The 22,217-nt window shown below is 40.5% G+C and overlaps 2 protein-coding genes across 9 annotated transcripts in view; one reads left to right on the forward strand and one right to left on the reverse strand.

Moving 5' to 3' along the window:
* The window catches only part of NUSAP1 (nucleolar and spindle associated protein 1), a 77,424-nt gene that overhangs the window by 16,167 nt on the left and 39,040 nt on the right, over window positions 1-22,217 (forward strand). The window contains exon 3 of the mRNA XM_077880688.1: window positions 20,962-21,014. Coding sequence (XP_077736814.1) covers window positions 20,994-21,014 — 21 coding nt within the window. The 5' untranslated portion in view covers window positions 20,962-20,993. The remainder of the gene's footprint in view (window positions 1-20,961; window positions 21,015-22,217) is intronic.
* OIP5 (Opa interacting protein 5) lies at window positions 634-22,129 on the reverse strand. Of its 8 annotated transcripts, none has more exons than XM_077880700.1 (6): window positions 21,709-22,129; window positions 21,392-21,458; window positions 17,989-18,021; window positions 16,725-16,842; window positions 12,311-12,392; window positions 634-6,015 (listed from the first exon to the last, which is right to left on the reverse strand). In XM_077880700.1, the coding sequence occupies exons 1-5, from the start codon at window positions 22,028-22,030 to the stop codon at window positions 12,354-12,356; spliced, it is 579 nt and encodes a 192-aa protein (XP_077736826.1). In that variant the 5' UTR covers window positions 22,031-22,129; the 3' UTR covers window positions 634-6,015; window positions 12,311-12,353. The 8 variants fall into 8 exon arrangements, with proteins under 8 accessions (XP_077736826.1, XP_077736821.1, XP_077736823.1 ...); XM_077880695.1 differs by having other exon boundaries at window positions 16,720-16,842; window positions 21,709-22,105; XM_077880699.1 differs by lacking the exon at window positions 634-6,015 and adding an exon at window positions 6,051-6,413 and having other exon boundaries at window positions 21,709-22,107.

Genomic DNA, 22,217 nt, shown 5'->3' on the forward strand with positions numbered 1-22,217 from the left:
AAAAAAATGCCATTTATTTTACTTGATGAAGAAAATAGATCAGTTTATTGTAGTAGCTTAAAATTTTTGAGAAGATTCCTGACTTTGAAATAACCCTTTTAAGTACAAATGATCATGACAAATAGTGTACAAATGGAATTCCTACATGAGTGGCCTATACAGAAGAGAATTCAGAGTTAGACTAGATGATTCTCACTAGGCCCCTCCCAGGTTTTATGTTACATGATTGAAAAATAATTTTTTTTTGAGAGACACAAACAAAGGCAGAGGGAGAAGCAGGCTCCCCACGGGGAGCCTGATGAGGGACTTGATGCCAGAACTCCGGGATCACACCCTGAGCCACCCAGGCGTCCCGAAAAATAAATTTTTAAAAGTCATTTTAACTTGTTTTCTTTGCTGTAGGATTTCACTCCAAACACCTTTGGGATTGTTTTAAGTGTAAATGGTAACTTTCCAGTAGTTCAGAACTGAAGTAGACTTCCAGTCATTGCAGTGTTAGACTCCACTTAAGTACAGGAAGTAAAATACTATATCTCATATGTACATTTTCTCTGCCACGTACTGATTACATCCGCCAACTAATGAAACCAGTAAAGATAGAATAAGAGTTTCTCTCTGTTCCCATTATTCCACAAAAGCATATAGTTTAAATACCAAACAAACATCACAGATTTCTCTAGGAATTTTTACTTCTCAACCTCCTTTAAAATCAAAAGAATTATAAGATTACTGACAATTTTCAAAAGGTTTTATCTCCTTTGGTGATAGTTTGCCATGCCATTAATTTTCCTCTTTCCAGGGGTAAGAATGGTATTCTGAGTAATACATTATCACCAGTCCTTAACAGTGATAGTCTTGGCACTTACCTTAAAACCACCCATCGAGGGGGAAAAAAAAAAAAAAAAAAACACCCATCACTTACAGAGTCACAGTGTGATTCACCTGTTTTTATTTATTGTCCTATAAGTACAGTTGTTGCTGTTTGTACTTGCTGTTCTGCATTTTTTCACTGCACCATTGGTATATAATGTTAAAAAGAATTTCATTGAATGTTTATAAGTATTACAAAAGGCAGCTTTTTAATCTATGCATCCTTGGGATTTCAGAAATTTTATTCTTTGATGTAAAAGGGGACTGCTGTACAAGTTGGAAACTCTGCACCTGTGTGTGTGTGTATATATATACATACATATATATATATATATTTTTTTTTTTTTTTTTGGCAATAAAGCAGCATGGGCTGAGAATGCACTGAAACTTCACTGTGTTACTCATTACTTGGATTGGGTAATTTCTAATCATGCAGTAAGTTACTGAGATGGGAAGAGCCAAGGCAGAGACCTGGACTGAGGTAGGCTCCAGATAGCAGAAAAGACCAAAGATTTGGGTGTTGATACCAAGTTGTAGCAGTTTCTGCTATAGTCCAAGGAAACTGGCAGCCATCTGAACAAAGAGGCATTCCATTTAAACTTAGGTATTCCCACCTTTAGAGCCAACCTTATGCTAGGTAATTAGCAAAATGTTTAGTTTCTGGTAAGGAAATAGCTAAGTACAGTAATAGTACTAATAAAACCACTGCAGGGAATCCTTCCTATCTGAAATATATAAAGCATTTTAAATGCTTTTACATTGAATATTTAAATATTAGCTAAATTAATTAAAGAGGCTTATTAACACGGAGATCCTTGGGTGGTAGCATGTGTGGCTGAGTCAGTTAAGCATCTGACACTTGATTTCAGCTCAGGTCTTGATCTCAGGGTTGTGAGTAAGCTCCACTCTGGGGGTGGAACCTACTTAAAAAAAAAAAGTTCCTTTTTGATTCAGGGGAAAGTTATGTCAAGTTTAAAGTAAGAAAGTAGACCTTAAAAAAAAAAAAAAAAAGCAGATCTTATAAACTTCCTTGGGATTGGCTATCCTCAAATGGAGAAGAACCTAAGCTACGTCATTTTTGTGGTATAATCACTAATCTAATAGTTCTCCCTGTGATTTATGACCATTCATTTAGCACACACTGATATACTCCAATCCCAGGTACTGTGCTAGATGTTAGGGTTACAAAAATGGAGATAGTCTTTACTGTTAACTCAGGAGCTTAAAAGTTTACAACTCAGGAGGAATTTCAATATGCAGTTTTATTCTTATGACTACAGAATTTTGAAAATACTGTATTCAACATATACAATGCTAAATGGTATCACATTGGAGCAAAGTAGACAGTATCTTAATATAAATCATTGATGTTTGTTAGACTTTCATAGGAACTTTTTTTGTTTTTAAGATTTTATTTATTCGTGGGAGACAGAGAGGCAGGCTCCATGCAGGGGGCCCGATGTGGGACTCAACCCCAGCACACCAGGATCACACCCTGGGTATGAAAGCAAGCACTCCACCGTTGAGCCACCCAGGCGTCCCTCATAGGAACTCTTATACCACCCAAAGACTCCTTTAAAAGGGGAATTAAAAAGCCAACCATTTATAATATCAGTGTAACATTTATGGGAGACATAAAATCAAGACTGTAAATGCACATACATGCCTTTGACTTTCCCACTTTAGGACTCACTCTTACAGAAATACCAGTACAGATTTGCAAAGATAGGTACAAGGGTCCAATACAAGAATGGTTAGGTTTGGATACATTCACATCACTGAATCATACAGGTCTTAAATAAAATAGTTTGTATATGGGCTGGTGTGGAAAGTTGTGATATTTATTGTGTGAAAAGCAGAATACTGTGAAAGATAAAGCTTTGTTTTATGTCTAATACATGAACATCCACATGCATAGAAGATATTGAGCACCTAGTATGTGCTAAGCACTGCTGTAATTACATTAGATGTATTTCTTAATTTATTGAATCTTCACTACAGCCCTAGCTATTTTTTAAAGATTTAAGTAATCCCTACAGTCATTGTGGGGGCTGGAGATCAAGAGTCACATGGTCTTCTGAGCCAACCAGGCACCCCTGGCTTTTTTTTTTTTTTCTTTTAAACAGAATAAGCCTGAATTTCTCAAAAAAGCTTCATTTTTTAAAAAAGATTTATTCATGAGAGACACAGAGGCAGAGACAAAGGCAGAGGGAGAAGCAGGCTCCATGGAGGGAGCCTGACATGGGACTCAATCCCAAGTCTCCAGAATCTGGCCCTGGGCTGAAGGCAGCGCTAAACCGCTGAGCCACAGCTTGGGCTGCCCCACAGCTTGGGCTGCCCCAAATTCAGTTTTTAATTTAGCTTTCTGACGCTGTGCTTGTGCTTTCAACACTTTCACAATGATTTTCTGCTCCTCAATAAGGAAAGCATACTTGATCCCATCATGAACACATACATGGAACCGCCACCCTAGGCCCTGCCGACACATTTTCTCATTGTAGAGAACCTAATAAGAATTGCAGGTCTCACAGCATGTACTTCTTAAAGTCGGCCTAGGCACATGCTACATGTGAATTTGGGGGCTTTCCCAATCTTCCTGGTATAAAGGTAAACGATTCTATCACCAGGGTGATTCTATCACCAGCCTAGTTTTGTTGGAGGCTGTATTGTAGGACAGCCTTTGATAGTATGTCAAATGCTGGGACCATTCTGAATGCCTGTGGATGCCGTCCTCCCCAAAAGGAAAAAACCAACCCTAGTTTTTTGTTTTGTTTTTTAAGATTTTATTTATTTGACAGAGCCAGAAAGCAAAGCAAGAAGCCTGATGCAATGTAGGGCTCGATCCCAGGACCCTGAAGTCATGACCTGAAGGGAGATGCTTAACCAACTGAGCCACCCAGGCACCCCAAAACCAGCCCTAGTTTTAATCCCTATTTTACAAGAAGTGTTGAAGTAAATTCTTCGTGTTCATGGCTAATAAGATCCAAAACACGTGAATAGAAATAATTTGGCTCTAGAGCTTCCCAGCATGCTATCCTATGCCTCTCAAAGATGGAAAGGGAAGTGTACTTTGCACCCTTTATTTTCTATTTATATCTGCAATTTTTTTTTCTAGAGTAAGCATTACTGTAATTTGTATTTAGGGGGAAAATATCTAAAGCCAGCCAGCTTAATTTGATGTTAAGTTTAAACATTTACTTTTTTTTTTTTTTTTTAAGATTTGAGAGAGAGCATGCCAGAGAAAGCATGAGCAGCGGGGAGAGGGAAAAGCAGGTTCCCAGCTGAGCAGGGAGCCGGAGATGGGGCTCAATCCCAGGACCCTGAGATCATGACCTGAGCCAAAGGCACATGTCAAGCATGTAATTTTCTATTGAACTTTCTGCCAAATCAGCAAGTCCAGAGATTACGAAAAATAGCTACATAAGAACATACCCACACACAAAAAAATCCCAGGATGATTTAATATAGTATTGATTTATTAGGTCCATTCTTTAGAAAATACGAGTTTTTCTAGTACTTGTTTCTTTTTAAGATTTTATTTATTTATTTATTCATGATAGACACAGAAACAGAGACATAGGCAGAGGGAGAAGCAGGCTCCCTATAGGGATCCCGATGCAGGACTCAATCCCAGGACCCTGAGATCACCTGAGTCGAAGGGAGACACTTAACCACTGAGCCACTCAGGTTCCCTCTGGTACTATTTGTTGCCAAAGATTTCACCCTTATTTATGGAATCAAATTTTGCAACTCAAAAGCATAGAGCAAATCAGAATTTTCTTGTTTAAAATATTTCTAAAGGGAAATGGCTTTATGCAATATAAAGTAGAAAGAATGGAAAGAACTTTAAAAATGGCTGCCAGCTACATCTGAACCAAGTCAACTTTTCTAGACACCACCACTTGGCTGTTTCTTATCTGGATTGGGCTCTTGCCAGCCCCTCAGTAGTCTGCTTGCTTTTCTGCCCCTATAAACCCCTTCTCCACAAGACAACCATAGCAAGGTTCTACAAAAGTGAAACCAAGGCTTCCATTGTTCTTGGGATAAAAACAAACATCCAGGGGGCATCTGAATGGCTCAGCAGAGGAGCATCTGCCTTCAGCTCAGGGTGTGATCTGGGGGGTCCCAGATGGAGTCCTGCATCCAGCTCCACATAGGGAGCCTGCTTCTCCCTCTGCCTGTCTCTGTGTCTCTCATGAATAAATCAATAAAATCTTAAGCAACAACATCATCCAATAAGTCCTTGTACCCTCTGGTTTCTGGCCACTAGTTCACCTCCTGCAGGCCTTCTTTTAAGGGCCTCTCCACAGGTCCCCCTCCATTCCCTAATTAACTCCTAGTCTTTCAGACCACTGCTGAAATCCCACTTCCTCAGAGCAGCCTTTCCAACCCCAGGGGTCCGGTAGCTGCTTCATGTGCTGGTAGCTCTAGGTCTCTTTTCTTCAAAACCTTTACTATAGTAATAATTTCACATGTATTCATGTGGTTGTTTGAACGTCCACCTCTAATGAGATTAAAAGCTCTGTGCAGGTAGAGAGTGGCTCTTTTTGCTTACCTTTTATCCCCAAAGTTAGTAGACTTTTATTAAATGAATAATATGACAAGGTACTGAGTGTAAGTGGTATATAAAGCAAAATATGAAAAACAGCATTTTGGTGAATGTTTTATCATTTCTCTCATTATTACCTGGGTAGGCTCAGTTTAGAAATGAAAAGAGAAAGATAAATTGTATATTTTCCAGTTAACTTACTGAATATTACCTACAGAGTATGTTTGTACGTATATTGCATGTAAGAAAAAAAATGTTTTCTATCTTCGTCATCACAACTGCTCCATGTAGGAATAAAGTAGTCAACATGAAATACAACTCTGTTTTCATAACAGCCGTATATCTTTATGTCAGACCATTTGCAGGACACTGCCTCTTAACCTACATTTGCAGTAAAATATGTATTCAGAAACAAACATTTATGAAATTGATAAGCTAAAATAAGTTCTTAAGGCAAATAGCTATGAAACCTGGGTAGGGGTTTCCTTTGTTTCTCATTTTCTAGACAAAGCTTCACAAATCATTTGGAAAATCAGCCTCAAGGTGAGAATAGAGTTCACATCTCTTCTTAGCCAATCTTTCTTCCTTGAGAACTCCTGTTGATGAAGACAGCAATAAGACCTGAACCTAGTTAAGCTTTATTTTTTTAAAATTTATTTATTTATGACAGTCACACACACACACACACACACACACACACAGAGAGAGAGAGAGAGAGAGAGAGAAAGAGAGAGAGAGAGAGAGGCAGAGACACAGGCAGAGGGAGAAGCAGGCTCCATGCACTGGGAGCCCGACGTGGGATTCGATCCCAGGTCTCCAGGATCGCGCCCTGAGCCAAAGGCAGGTGCCAAACCACTGCACCAACCAGGGATCCCCCTAGTTAAGCTTTAATCCTGGATCAGTTTTCTGGCTTGGGCTGGTCAGGAGTTCTTTCCTTCAGAATCTTCATCAGTGAATATAAACGAGTATGTGTTAACATTATCTTCTCTTTCAGCTGGGAAGAAAAATAAATCGGTATCAGGGCATCTTGAGCTTAATACTTATTTTGATGATTTTAGAAGCCACTTCAAATTTAAACCAGTGGTTGATAGCTGGTAATGTCTCAACACATTACATAAATATGCTTGTCCTATTTCTTTCTTTCTTTTTTAGATTTTATTTATTAGAGAGAGAGAGAGAGAGGCAGAAACACAGGCAGAGGGAGAAGCAGGCTCCATGCAGGGAGCCCGACCTGGGACTCAATCCCTGGTCTCCAGGATCACGCCCTGGGCTGAAGGGGGCACTAAACCGCTAAGCCACCAGGACTGCCCTATTTCTGAAAGAACTTTATGCAACAAACCTCAAGTGCCCAGTAAGATCCTCAGATACAAAGTTTCATGTGAAAAAAGACCAGCCACTGCTGAGCATCACTGCTTCTCCTCCTCCCTCCTTCCTACCCCTTATCGCCAGGTTTAAGTGCCAAATATTGGGAAGGTAGGAAGACAAGAAGAAGGTGGGGTAAGAAAGCTTGTGGAGAAGAACCTCAACTACTCTTCCTCTCCTTTTCTAGGGGCAAGAATCTAACTTTTTTTTTCTTTGTTCACAGTAACAAATGCCTGTCTTCAAAAGTAGCCCTGGTTGTTGGGTTAGGAACTTGTGTTTGTGGTAATTAGGTTATTTTTGACAAGTTCTTTCACCTAAGAATAGCTATATCAGGAACCAAACTTAATGGTATTATTCAGCTTAGTAAATAAAGTTATCATGGAATACAGAATTATGGATAACAACCTTCTGTTGGGGATCCCTGGGTGGCGCAGCGGTTTGGCGCCTGCCTTTGGCCCAGGGCGCGATCCTGGAGACCCGGGATTGAATCCCACATCAGGCTCCCGGTGCATGGAGCCTGCTTCTCCCTCTGCCTGTGTCTCTGCCTCTCTCTTTCTCTCTCTGTGACTATCATAAATAAATAAATAAATAAATAAATAAATAAATAAATAAATAAATAAATAAAATAAAAAAAAACAAAAAAAAACAACCTTCTGTTGAAGACAGGTTAACAACACCATCAACAATAAACCATAATTTGAACATAATTTGCACCATTCATAAAATCTGCTTTATATTATCATTTAAGACACAAGAATAATCCATATTCATTAGGAAATGCTGCTTAGGGACGCTTGAGTGGCTCAGCAGTTGAGCTTCTGCCTTTGGTTCAGGGCATGATCCTCGAGTTCTGGGATTGAGTCCCACACCAGGCTCCCAGCATTGAGCCTGCATCTCTCTCTGCCTAAGTCTCTGCCTCTCTGTCTCTCATGAATAAATAAATAAAATCTTAAAAAAAAAAATGCTGCTTAAATTAAAAAAGTAACTCTAGAGCCTCCCCTCCCCCCCCTTTTTAAGATTTTATTTATTTATTCATCAGAGACACAGACAGAGAGAGAGAGGCAGAGACAGTCAGAGGGAGAAGCCAGCTCCAAGCAGGGAGCCCAATGTGGAACTCGATACTGGGACCCCGGGACCACACCCTGAACCAAAGGCAGACGCTCAACTGCTGAGCCACCCTGGCATCCCTAGAGCCTCCCAGTCTAATTGCAGTACCATTGGATGTGGTGAATCATTTCTCTGTTGCCTTCAAGATTGTTTACTCTCCTCATTTTTACTATGATGTATTGGGGTATTATCTCTTCTGTGTTTATCCTATAAGTCCTTTGTGGACTTATTGAGGTTTTGGATATGTAAATTCAGGTTTTTCATCAAATTTGGGGTTTTTTCTACTATTATTTCTTTGAATATCTTTTCTACTTCTCTGTACTCCTTTTGGTATTTATTCTCTTTACCAAAAAATGTTTAGGTATGCCTGATGGTGTCCAAGAGGTCTCTTCAGTTCACTTTCCTGCATTTTTTTTTCCCTTCAGTCTCATCAATTTGTCTTCAATTTGCTGATTCTTTCTTTGGGCAGCTCAAATCTGTTCTTGGGCCCCTCTAGTGAGTTTGTAATTTTAGTTATTGTACCTTTTTTTGTTGTTGTTATTGTGCTTTTCAACTCCAGGATTTCCAACCTTTTTTTTTCTTTTTTTTTTTTTATAATTTCTAACTCTGTGGATATCCTGTATTTGATGAGATATTGTCATCATACCTTCCTTGACTTCTTTAAGCAGTTTCCTTTCGTTTTTTGGACATTTATAGTGGCTGCTTCAAAGGCTTTGTCTGCTAAGTCTAACATCTGGGCACTTTCCTAGGCAGCTTTAGATGCCTGCTTTTTATCCTATTTATAAGTTATACTTTCTTCTTTGAGTGTTTTCTCGTTTTTTTTTGTTGTTGTTGTTGTTGCAAACTGGACATCTTTTTTTTTTTTAGGTTTTTTTTTTTTTTTTTTTAGATTTTTTTCAGTAATCTCCACACCCAACATGGGGCTCGAGCTCACAAGCCAGAGATCAACAGTCACACACTCCACCAACTGAGCCAGCCAAGGTGCCCCACAAACTGGACATTTTAAGTAATATAGCCAACTGTGGATACTAAACACCCACTCTTCATCTTCTTATTGTCTTTATCTGTTTTCGTGAGCTGGCTAGACTATTTCACTGCTATCTACTTCCCCCACCGTAGGAGACCATGCTGCCAGTCCACAGAAAACAAAGCCTTGGGCAGGTGCGGTCACCTAGAGGACAGTGGGTTCAGCAAGCTGTCTTTCAATGTTGCCTTGGTCAATGTCAGGCTGTCAGCCTCTGCTGGCATCATACCCGAGCCTTCCCTAGTTCCTGGGCTGATTGCTCTCCAGGTTTTGACAATGCCCTGGGACATAAATTGTTCATCAGTCTAATCCAATTAAATTCAGGCCCCACCTTTGTAGGTTAGTCTTTTAAAAGACTGGTAGCCAGTCTTTTTGTTGTTGTTCTGATCCCAGGGGGGCTCTTCTTAGCTGTGTATTCTCTGATTCTGTCTGGTAAACTTCTAACTAATCTATGGTTTAGCTTGTTGCTCTCATAGAACTACCAGCTTCCTCTTAATTGCTTACCTCAAAATGTCCGTTTTGGGCTGTACTCTTAGACTTGAATGTCCCCAAGCTTTGTTTCAAATAAAGTCAGTTCCCTTGAGTGGTAGGGGAGGGGGACACTTTGGAGTTCTGTTTTTACAATCTGCCTCTTAGCCCAGCTCCTCCCAACCTAGGGGCCAGTGTCTCTTGGAATGACACCCTTACTTTACAAGCAGAGTGCTGGGTATAGATGCCACTTGTCATCTTCTTGGCTTACCTCGGCCAGTGTGAGACCTCTGCTCTACATGCAAGCTGGGGCAAGAGTGAATGGGTTCCTAATACTTAGCTTGCTGTGCCTTTGATAGAACCTGTACCTACAAATGGCCTTTTTTTTTTTTTTTTTTTTTTTATGATAGTCACAGAGAGAGAGAGAGAGGCAGAGACATAGGCAGAGGGAGAAGCAGGCTCCATGCACCGGGAGCCCGATGTGGGATTCGATCCCGGGTCTCCAGGATCGCGCCCTGCAAATGGCCATTTTTGACTGGAATAGAGCTTTTTTTTTTTTTTTTTTTTTTTTGGAATAGAGCTTTTGATGAGAATTACTGATGCCTGCCACTCCTGGAAGATATCACAGCCCTCAACTGAGAGCTATGGCAAAAGGGATCCCTGTGTTCTTGGCTACAGCAGCCCAGATAGAGCCTCCTGCCCTCTCTCTAAGGTAGAGAGGTATGAGAGGGAGTGAGCAGGCTGTGGCACAAATACCACAGGCTTTCACTGTTCTTACTGAGGTTAAATGTGTTCTTTTTTTTTTTTTTAAAGATTTTATTTATTTATTCATGAGAGACACACACACAGAGAGAGAGAGAGAGAGAGAGAGAGAGAGAGAGAGAGAGGCAGAGACACAGAGGGAGAAGCAGGCTCGATGTGGGATCGATGTGGGACTCGATCCCAGACCCCAGAATCACACCCTGGGCTGAAGGCGGCGCTAAACTGCTGAGCTACCTGGGCTGCCCTAAATATATTTTCTAAAGTAAGTATCTCTTCATTTGCTTTATTCCTTGAAGAACATTTCCTACAGACTTAAAATGGTTGGGTTTTTTTGTAATTTTATTCAGTTATGGCAGTTTTGCTGGGGGTGGGGGAAGGAGGTCCATGGAGCTCCTCTGGCTGCCATTCCAGAAGTTATCTCCCACAGGAGTGAAAAGTTACTGACCCCCCTCATCAACTTTGTTGCTTAGAGCAAAGGTTAGCTAACTGTGACTGCCCATTTATATCAAGTTTTGCTGCAACACAGCCACACCCACTTGTTTATAATACTGTCTGTGGCTGCTTCTGCACTGCAATGGTACAGTTGAGCACTTGAGAATGGTCACAAAGCTTAAAATATTTGTCATCTGGTCGTTTATAGAAAAAGTTGCCAACACCTTGCTTAGAGCATGGTTTCATAAGCTTAGTTAGCTATGCAAAACAACACCCTCAAAAATCACTCTTTCCTTGTCCTAAAAGATTCTTAAACTTTAAAAAAAAACAAAAACAAAAAACACCACTGGTTACAAAATGTATAATTAGCAAGGAGTAATATATTAACAATACTAAAAACAAAATGAACGATAAATTCTCAGGTTGGTCTTCTGAGCTTAAGTTATAGCCAAATTTCCACTCAAAATGCATCAGTAAGCTACCGAAACAAAGTTGCTTTTTTCAACTTCAAAACCATCAACAGCTAGAAAACTCATGGGTGACGGGCACTGGGTGTTATTCTTTATGTTAGTAAATTGAACACCAATAAAAAATAAATTAAAAAAAAAAAAAAAAAAAGAATTCCTAATGATTGTTTCACCACTCTTTCCTGAGACATCTACACAAGAAGTGCTGTGGAAAGGACAGATCTGGGGCACCAAGTTGGCTCCTTTGGAGGAGCCTGTGACTCCTGATTTGGGGTTATAAATTCAAGCCCCATGTTGGGTGCCAACTATTTAAAAATAAAATCTTTAGGGGCACCTGGGTGGCTCAGTGGTTGAGCATCTGCCTTTGGCTCAGGTCGTGATCCCAGGATCCTGGGATCAAGTACCATTTCTAGCTCCCCGCAAGGAGTCTGCTCCCTTCTGCCTATGTCTCTCTGCCTCTCTCTCTCCGTGTCTCTCATGAATAAATATATAAAATCTTTTTTTTTAATTTAAAAGTAAAAATAAAATCTTTAAAAAAGAGAGAGAGAGAGAGAGAGAAAGGACAGATCTATGAAAGGTGCAATATCCATTCCCAGCAGAGGAGAGTAGTATAGGAAATACAGGATCTAAGCAGCTTTCTTCCTCCTCCTGAATTGGACCTTACAATATTTGGTTTTGTGTCACAAATTCAATAAGAAATGCCAAACCAGGTATAAAGGATTATTGGAGTATTATACCATGTCATCACCACCAAATTCACTGGAATAAACTGCCAGGAGTTGTCTATACAGGCATACCTCATTTTATTGTGCTTTGCTTCATCACAAAGATCCATGTTTTTTATAAGCTGAAGGTTTGTGGCAACCTTGTGGGAGAAAGTCTATTGGCATCGTTTTTCCAACAGCATTTGCTCACTTCATGGCTCTGTCACATTTTGGCAACTCTCAGAATATTTCAAACTTTTCAATATTATTATATTTATAAGAGTGATCACTAATCAACAATTACAACTTCCTGAAAGCTCAGATAATGGTCAGCATTTTTAGCAATGAAGTATTTTTTAATTAAGGTATGTACATTATTTTAGACACTTAAGTAGACTACAGTATAGTGTAAACATAACTTTTATATATGGTGGGAAACCAAAATAATAATTTGACTTGTTTTTATTATGGTATTTGTTTTATTGAAGTGGTCTGGAACTGAACCCACAATATCTCTGAGGTATGCCTATATTAAAGGAAACATACAATCACCATGAAATTTTACCTCTGTAACCTTTTCTGGTAGAGACAAGTTGTCAATATCCATCTCAGATGCATTTACTATGGCTTTTGTTTTTAAGAGATAGCTGGATAGAAAATATACAGAGAAAATATTAGTATCAGTTAAGATGATCAATGAACCAAACTTGTCCTCTAAAGCAATGTCAGGCAAAGACAACCTTCTTACAGATTTGTTTCAACATTTGTATTGCATTTTGTAGGAAAAACAAATTCTCAGTTAAGAAATCATTAGAGACCGTCTCATCTTACCCCTTGCCAGCCGGGAATACATAAGACAAAATTATCCCACAACAAACTAAACACAAAAACAAGGGTCCTATGAATAACTAAACTGTATAGCAGTTAGAAGAAAAGTAATCATATGGTAACAAACACTGTTGTTTGCCTACCCAGTAGCCATTCCTAACTTCTTTCTTGCAACAGAACCCAGATTTTGTTTAGGACAGGAGTATGCTCAATCCCAGGAGATGACTCATAACTATTTTAAACCAAGTGTGGCAATCTTATTCCCTCCTGACACATATCTGCTTTCCTACCTTAAGGCAATCATGTTACATAGTTCTGGCCAATAATAAGGACATTTCTGATGATAAAATAGAGACCATTCCCTGTGTTTCCACTTCCCATATCCGCTTCCTTCTGGTTGGAGATGCTATTGTCCATGGATGCAATGCTTATGATTGCAGCAGCAGCCAAGAGAAAAAGGCCAAGAGAACCAGAGATGCTGATCCAGAGCCCAAATGTGGCTGAGCCACTAGAAGACTCCTGGAGCGGCCAATCACTCCACCCCTTACTTATTGAAGCCACTGTCAGTAAGGTTTTCTTCTTCTTCTTTTTAAAGGTTTTATTTATTCATGAGACACACAGATAGAGGCAGAGACACAGGCAGGGAGAGAAACAGGCTCCATGCAGGGCGCCAGACGTGGGACTCGATCCTGGGACTCCAGGATCACGCCCTAGGCCAAAGGCAGGTGCTAAATCGCTGAGCCACCCAGAGATTCCCAAGAAACTCTTAATCATAGGTAACAAACTAAGGGTTGCTGGAGAGGAGGGGAGTGGGGGGATGGGGTACCCAGCCACCCAGGTGTCCCAGGTTTTCTTTTACCAGCAAACAAATTCATTCTGATTAACAAAGATAGATTATCTTCCCAGACTCATGCTATACTTTCCTAATTGCTACTTAATCAAAAAGAATATACGAACCTTAGGGTCTCAACTCCTCATTTTTAAAGATTAAGAAATTACTTAAAATCCTATTATACTTTAAAAATGTACATTAAAAATTTTTTTTTGTTATGAAAAACTTAACTTCCCTAAGCAAAAATTCAATTACAGCTCAGCTGGAACAAGTACTTAGAACTGTTTTTAAAGAGGATTTGAGGGCAGCCCGGATGGCTCAGCAGTTTAGCGCCGACTTCAGCCCAGGGCATGATCCTGGAGTCCTGAGATCGAGTCCTGCATTGGGCTCCCTGCATGGAGCCTGCTTCACCCTCTGCTGGTGTCTCTGTCTCTGTCTCTCTCTCTCTCCTTCTCTCTCTCTGTTTCTCATGAATAAATAAAATCTTAAAAAAAATAAAGAGGATTTGAGGTTACTAATAACACACATTTAGAAATACTTTTCCCTAATAAGACAAAATCAGAGAGGGAGAGAAACCATAAGAAACTTTTTTTTTTTTTAAGATTTTATTTATTTATTCATGAAAGACACAGAGGAGAGAGAGGCAGAGACACAGGCAGAGGGAGAAGCAGGCTCCGTACAGGGAGCCCAACGTGGGACTCGATCCTAGGACTCCAGGATCACACCCTGGGCCAAAGGCAGGCACTAAACCACTAAGCCAGCCAGGGATTCCCCTCTTTTTTTTTTTTTTTTTTTAAGGATTTTATTTATTTATTCATGAAAGACACAGAGAGAGGCAGAGACACAGGCAGAGGGAGAAGCAGGCTCCATGCAGGGCGCCAGACATGGGACTCGATCCTAGGACTCCAGGATCACGCCCTAGGCCAAAGGCAGGTGCTAAATCGCTGAGCCACCCAGAGATTCCCAAGAAACTCTTAATCATAGGTAACAAACTAAGGGTTGCTGGAGAAGAGGGGAGTTGGGGGATGGGGTAACTGGGTGATGGATGCAACTGATGAACCACTAAATTCTACCCCTGAAACCAATAATACATTTTGTTAATTGAATTTAAATTAAAAATAAACTTTATATTTCAAAAACAAAAAATATTTTTCCCCTCTTTAAACTTAATTCTAGAAATTATTTAAGAAAAAATTAGAAATTAATAAATTATCAATCCCATTCAAGTATATTTCCTGTTGAAAATCTGCAGTGAAAGAAAAAACTGCAGTGAAGAACAAAGTGTATACCTAATACACTTTGAACAACCTTATGAATAAAAAAGACCATTGTTATTTATGGGTTTTATTATTTAGTCATATATAGCTCAGCTAGAAACACTGATCTAAGCACATTAGAGAAAATGTTTAATGAAACAAAAATGAGCTTTGGAGTTAAGACACAGATGAAAATCTTAGCTCTCCACCTGAGTCCCAGTTTTCTCATATAAAGGACTTAGTGAGGGATGCCTGGGTGGCTCAGCGGTTGGGTACCTGCCTTTGGCTCAGGTTGTGGTCGTGGGATCCAGGATCGAGTCCCACATCGGGCTCCCTGCATGGAGCCTGCTTCTTCTCTGCCTGTGTCTCTTCCCCTCTCTCTGTCTGTGTCTCTCATGAATAAATAAATAAAATCTTAAAAAAAAAAAAAAAAAAAAAGGACTCAGTGAGGTAAGAATAATGCTTGGCACAAACTAGCTCATCAATCCCTGTTTTTGTTTTTTTTTGGTTTAATGGTCAAGTAAAAACTATGATAGATGTTTCAGTTTGTTATAAAAAAGAAAAAAGCTGGGGATCCATGGGTGGCTTAGCGGTTTAGCGCCTGCCTTAGGCCCAGGGTGTGATCCTGAAGTCCTGGGATCGAGTCCCACATCGGGCTCCCTGCATGGAGCCTGCTTCTCCCTCTGCCTGTGTCTCTGCCCCTCTCTCTCTGTGTGTGGCTCTAATGAATAAATAAATAAAATCTTTAAAATATAAAAAAATAAAAAACAAAAAAGCTCAAGTGACAGGAAGATAAAGATCCAAAGTACTACATAAGAAGGAACAAGTAGAGTACATTATTTTTCTATTAGGCCACGTCATTATTTTTTACTTTTTTGGGGTATCTATCTGCTTTATTCTTTTCTGCAGACAAGATTTCACTGCATCTACATGCATAATACAGAAAATAGCTACCTTAAACCTAGAGCTTTCATTTCCCAACTTCAGCACCAGTACCATCTACAAGTGACCAGTGTCTCTGGGTCCTTATTTCAAACCTAGAGTAGAAAGCCTAACTGGCTTAGCTTAGGTCAAGTATTCATTCTTGATCCCATCACCTGAGAGTAGTATCACACATGATAAAAAACATGGCCACAAGGTCCCACTCTATGGGGAAAAAAAATAGGGGCTGGGCACAAGCCCAGTAAGTATCTATTACAATATTATTTTGCAAAAACCTACGTTCCAGAAATTTCTGTAACAAAAGAACACCCTCCCATTTATCCCATGGTATGCTTATTAAAACATCTAAGACATCTAAAATGAGCATAATGTCATGAACTATATTTTGGCCCAACTGACCTTCTTTTTGAGTAATAGTGCCTTGCTGTAGCACTTTTTTGGTACAAGTATTCTACCTTTTCTAGAAGCTCTTTTAAAATGTATTGAGGGCAGCCCAGGTGGCTCAGCGGTTTAGTGCCACCTTCAGCTCAGAGCCTGATCCTGGAGACCTGGGATCGAGTCCCATGTCAGGGAACCTGCTTCTCCCTCTGCCTGTGTCTCTGTCTCTGTCTCTCTCTCTCTCTCTGTGTCTCTCATGAATAAATAAAAATCTTTAAAAAAAATATTCTTATAAATGAATGAATGAATGAATGAATGAAGGGACGCCTGGGTGGCTCAGCAGTTTAGCGCCTGCCTTAGGCCCAGGGTGTGATCCTGGAGTCCCGGGATCGAGTCCTACGTCAGGCTCCCTGCATGGAGCCTGCTTCTCCCTCTGCCTGTGTCTCTGCCTCTCTCTCTCTCTCTCTGTGTGTATCCCATGAATAAATAAATAAAATCTTTAAAAAATAAAAATAAAATGTATTTGATAGGGATGCCTGGGTGGCTCAGCGGTTGAGAGTTTGCCTTCGGCTCAGGGTATAAACCTGGGGTCTGGGATCAGAGTCCCACATTGGGCTCCTTGTGTGGAGTTTGCTTTTCCCTCTGCCTATGTCTCTGCCTCTCTCACTCTCTCCCTGTCTCTCGTGCATAGATATTTTTAAAAAATGTATTTGATAAAGAATATCTAAGTCTACTCACCATACCATTTCATCACTGGAAAGGCAAAAGTGACCTCTCAAGGCAGCCAGAGCAGCATGGGTAGAATACAAATGGAAACCAATGGGAACACCACAGGAATTACAGAATAAAAGGTTGTAAGTGCTGGAATGAAAAACAGAATGTGGGTATGAAAATCAGAGAAGAAATATAAAATAACCAGTCTCTGAAACCAGTTCCCCTAAAAACTGCGCTTTAATAGGACTGAAACCGAAGAAATGGGATCATATTCAAGAAAGGTTAACTCAGCCTTCAATATAATTACATCCTAGATTCTTAGGGATGTCCAACTGTCACTTATAGTATAATCCACATTTGAAAAGCAGAAAAAGAGCTAACTAATCATATTAACATTTAAACATATAAAACTACACATGGGGCAGCCCCGGTGGCGCAGCGGTTTAGCGCCGCCTGCAGCCGAGGGCATGATCCTGGAGTCCCGGGATCGAGTCCCACGTCAGGCTCTCTGCATGGAGCCTGCTTCTCCCTCTGCCTGTGTCTCTGTCTCTCTCTCTCTCTGCATCTCTATCAATAAATAAATAAATAAAATTTAAAAAAATAAATAAATAAATAAAACTACACATGACCATATAAATTAGCTACCATTAAACCACTTTCTAAATTGAGAAAAATAATCAAGTTGGAGTTTACTAAACAATTTATTGGGCAGCCCCAGTGGCCTAGTGGTTTAGCGCCACCTCCAGCCCGGGGTGTGATTCTAGAGACTGGGGATCAAGTCCCACATCAGGCTCCCTGCATGGAGCCTGCTTCTCCCTCTGCCTGTGTCTCCGCCTCTCTCTCTCTCTCTCTCTGTGTCTGTCATGAATAAATAAATAAATAACCTTTTAAAAAAATTTATTAATAGAACACAAATCAGAATTTTTCTCTTGCATATGTAAAAAAAAAAAAAATCCAGACAAAATGCCAAAAGAGAAAAAAGAAAAGAAATCCTATTACTCTAGCATGTCATCTATTTCCTTTCCTTTTTTTTTTTTTTTTAAACATTTTATTTATTTATTCATGAGAGACACACAGAGAGAGAGAGAGGCAGAGACACAGGCAGAGGGAGAAGCAGGCTCCATGCAGGGAGCCTGACATGGGACTCGATCCCAGGGCTCCAGGATCAGGCCGAGGGCTGCACTAAACCACTGAGCCATCTGGGCTGCCCAATTTCCTTTTCTTTTATCTGAAAGATACTGGATGAGGAAATAGGTAATGATTCTAGTTACACCACTTGGGTAAGTCACTCACCATATTTGCTGGTACATAAGACATATCCAAATACTGCAGAGAAATATTTTAAGAAAAAATTAACTATGTTTCATCAGGCATGTACTGAAAACTATATGTATGTATGTATGTATTCATTCATTCATTCTCTGTCCCCAATATGGGGTTCAAACTCATGACCCTGAGATCAAGAATTGCATGCTCTTCCAACTGAGTCAGCCAGGCACCCTCTGAAAACAATTTTGAAGTGGTTTGGTAAGGGAGAAAATTATTTGTATAAATATAATACACTATACAGAAAAACTGCACTAACAGTATAAAAATCACATGACTATAAAGAAAAATATTTCTTGTCAATGGATATAAAAAAAACCCCAAGCAACACAACATCTCAAATTCATTGGTAAATTAAGTCCTATTCCACACATGTAGAACTGTATTTTTGTGAATATGGTAACCAAAAAGCAAGCCATGAAATAAAGTTGCATTAATTTGAATGAATTCCTATGTAGGAATAATGGTATCAGACAAAGCACAGTACCTACAGAAAAATGTCTGATAGATACTAATATATGGCACAGGGCAAAATGTGAAAAAAAATTCCAAAATTCTGCTTATGTGTACAATATAAAATATTTCAATGAATATTAGTCTAATGGGTCACAATTCCTTCAAAAATGAAGATTTGCATTACCACACCAGGTAAAGAACTATGACTAGCTGAGTGTTTGCTAAAGGCATAAGGCATAAGGCATACAGATGGGTAGTGGAAGAAGGTAGTTATAAATATCAGCTCTGACCAGGTGACCGGTTACAGAAATGAGGACTGTAACTGTCATGAGTATTTCTTCCTTGCTTTGTTATGAGTAGGTCTGTGTGTCGGTTTATCTCTGTTCTTCACTTATTCCCTTACTATATAAATAAGATCATACTTTGTATCATACTATATCATTCTATTTAAGTATTATTGATTTTAGGGACACCTGGGTAGCTCAGCAGTTGAGCATCTGCCTTCAGCTCAGACGTGATCCCAGCTCCGGGGATCAAAATCGAGTCCCACATCGGGCTCCCTGCAAGGAGCCCACTCCTCCCTCTGCCTATGTCTCTGCCCCTCTCTCTGTCTTTCATAAATAATAAAATCTTTAAAAAAAATGTTTAAGTACTATTGATTTTGTATCACAGTATTTAAGTTATGAGAGATCAAGGAGAAATGTAAACATTACTTAAGGACTTTATTTCCTTTTCCAGAGAAGGGGTTAGTGTGTTTTCAGTTGTATGTAGGATAGTTGTAACATGTTAGACAGAATTATGACTTTGTTATTGTCTTTTTTTTAAGACTTTATTATTTATTTATTTATTTTATTTTATTTATTTATTCACGAGACACACACACACACACACACACACACACACACACAGAGGTAGAGACACAGGCAGAGGGAGAAGCAGGCTCCATGCAGGGAGCCTGATGTGGAACTCGATCCCAGGTCTCCAGAATCAGGCCCTGGGCCGAATGCGGCACCAAACCACTGAGCCACCTGGGCTGCCCTTGTTATTGTCTTTATTTGGAGATTAAGTTATAATTTTAGGAGATACATGTGGGTGCCAGGTTAACAAGTGATGGTTACATTTTATGTGTCCACTTGACTAGGCCACATGGTACCCACTCTGAATGTGTGAGTGTTTTTGAATGAGATTAATATTTGAATCAGTACACTAAGGAAAGCAGAATTTCCCCATTTGAGTGACCTTCATCTAATTAACTGAAGGTCTGAATAGAACAAAAAAGGTGAGAGGAAGGGGAAACTCCTCTTGACTAATTGCTTTAAGTTAAGCCATTTTTTACTCCCTGCCTTTGAACTTGAACTGAAATGTAGGCTCTTCTCTGGTCTAGAGCCTTCTGGCTTTTGGATTGGAACTTACAATTTTGGCTCTCCCACAGACTTGGACCAGGTCTAAACAACTGACTCTTCTGTGTTTCCAGCTTACCAAATACAGCTCTTGGGACTTCTCACCCTCCATAATCACTTGAACCATTTCCTGATAATACATCTCTTCCTGCCAAATCCCATGGCTCTCCTAATTCTAAAAGTACACAAACACATGAGAATTTCCCTCCAGTGTTTTACAAACTATCTAGATTAGTACCGTCCAACAGAGACATAATGAGAGCCACATAAGTAATTTAAAATTTTCTATTAGTCTTGTTAACAAATTCAAAAGCAACAGGTGAAATTAGTTTTCATACATTTTAGACTACCCAATATATCAAAAATATCATTTCACCATATAAATATTTATTTTATTATTTTTTTTTAAGATTTTATTTATTCATGAGAGACAGAGCGAGAGGCAGAGACACAGGCAGAGGGAGAAGCAGGCTCCATGCAGGGAGCCCAATGTAGGACTGGATCCCAGGACTCCAGGATCATGCCCTGAGCCAAAGGCAGGCGCTTTAATCACTGAGCCACCCAGGCGTCCCATAAATATTTTTAAACTGTTATTTTTTTGTATCAAGTTTCAAAATCCAGTGTGTATTTTGCACTCACAGTATTTCTCAATTCAGGATGGCCATATTTTAAGTGTTCAACAGCTATATGTGGCTAATGGTTACAGTATTTGACAGCATGTGTCTACATGCATTATCCTATTCTACGAAAGATATTTGGAGAGCTCCTGCGTCTGGCCCCAAATGACCCAATTCCAAGCAAGCCACCACTCTTTTTCACCCAATACCCTTTGGGTGGAAAGAGGACACTCTGGCATGGATACTAAGTAAAGCAACTAAAAATTCCTGTAACTTATTTAACCCTAAAACTGAACAGAACTGTGGTCAGAATGTTCTGCTGTTAAGCCAACACTCAAAATTGAGGAGCCTTGTAATACTATATTCATTGAATATTTTATGGTCACTTGGAGATCAAAGCACAGACTAAATGCAAAGTTTACCGGCAGTATTCAAGTACATAACATTCAACTTGTGTTCTTCCCCAGGTTCCCTGGATCCCAAAAGAATTAGTCCTACCATGGCTTATTACAAACTCCAGGTAAAATGCAAATTTAAAAGTCCTAGTTATTTCAAGTTGTATTTTATAGTGATTCTCACTACACAGCAAAAGGTACTTTTCTCCCTTTGCCCATACTAGACACATTCTTAGCCTTACTTCATTTGCACAAGCCACTAGAGATGTGGCCCTCAGAAAGATCTTAAAATCTACACACAAACACAACCTTTCCATTTCATTAATACATCAAGTTCCTACAAAGTCTCAAACAGGTAAAAGAAACATCCTTCAAACAGAGTAAGGACTGAATAAAGTTTTCCTCTAGCGCAAATAAGAACTATTTTCCCCTTCTACATGTCGGTTCTAGGCTCCTCAGTCTTACTGAGGGACTAGAAACCAATCGAGATCTCAGTACATACCTGCCTTTGAGCAAACCTTCAATGCCAACTAGGAAGGGAGCGTCCAAAACCACGTTATTTGTGACTCCTAAGAAGACAAACAGGGGTCAGATGGAGTACCTGTGAAGCCTTGAAAGGGAAAACCTACCAGCTACAGGTAGACTCATCGTGGCCACAAAAATCATGAAAAGTTGCCACCACCCCTGCCAGGCAATGGGGTTAATTTCCTTCCAAATCTTCACCCTGGTTTTCACCACCCGCTCTGGACCATCCCGTGAGAGAGAGGGAACCCCCGCTCTGGCCCTCCTCCACCTCCCTCAGGCTCCGCCCCCACTCACTGGAGAAGACCACGGCCCCGAGGGACCGCGACAGGTCCCAGGCGAGGTGCACAGAGTCAGCGAGCACGGCGTGGCACTGTGCGCATTGGAACACGGCGCACCTCTCGGGCTGCAGCCACGACGGCAGCCGCGGGCCGGACGGCAGCTTCTCCGCACCTAGGCCCGCGGGGCCAAGCGGCGAGGACCCGTTCACTACCTGCGTGTCCCACTCCATAGAAGTCGTACAAGAAGATTCGTCAGTTGTCTTCTTAGCGCCGTCACAAAAGTCACCCCGCGGCAGCTTTGCAGATGGCAAACGGTGCCGCCGCGGCCGAGCGGCCATTTTCCCGCAGCCCGCGCCTCCGCTTCAAACACGCACCTGGCCCCGCCCAAGCACAATTCCTGCATCCTCATTGGACGTCGTGAGCCCGGCGCTCCGCCCCGCCCCACTGCCTGGACACGCCCTTCGGCGCCCAAGCGTTGTTGGGGGGTGGGGGAAACTGGCGGCTGATGGGTGGAGCATCGTTGTT

Source organism: Canis aureus, chromosome 32 (genome assembly GCF_053574225.1).
Source record: "Canis aureus isolate CA01 chromosome 32, VMU_Caureus_v.1.0, whole genome shotgun sequence".
In the NCBI taxonomy this organism is placed as follows: domain Eukaryota; kingdom Metazoa; phylum Chordata; class Mammalia; order Carnivora; family Canidae; genus Canis; species Canis aureus.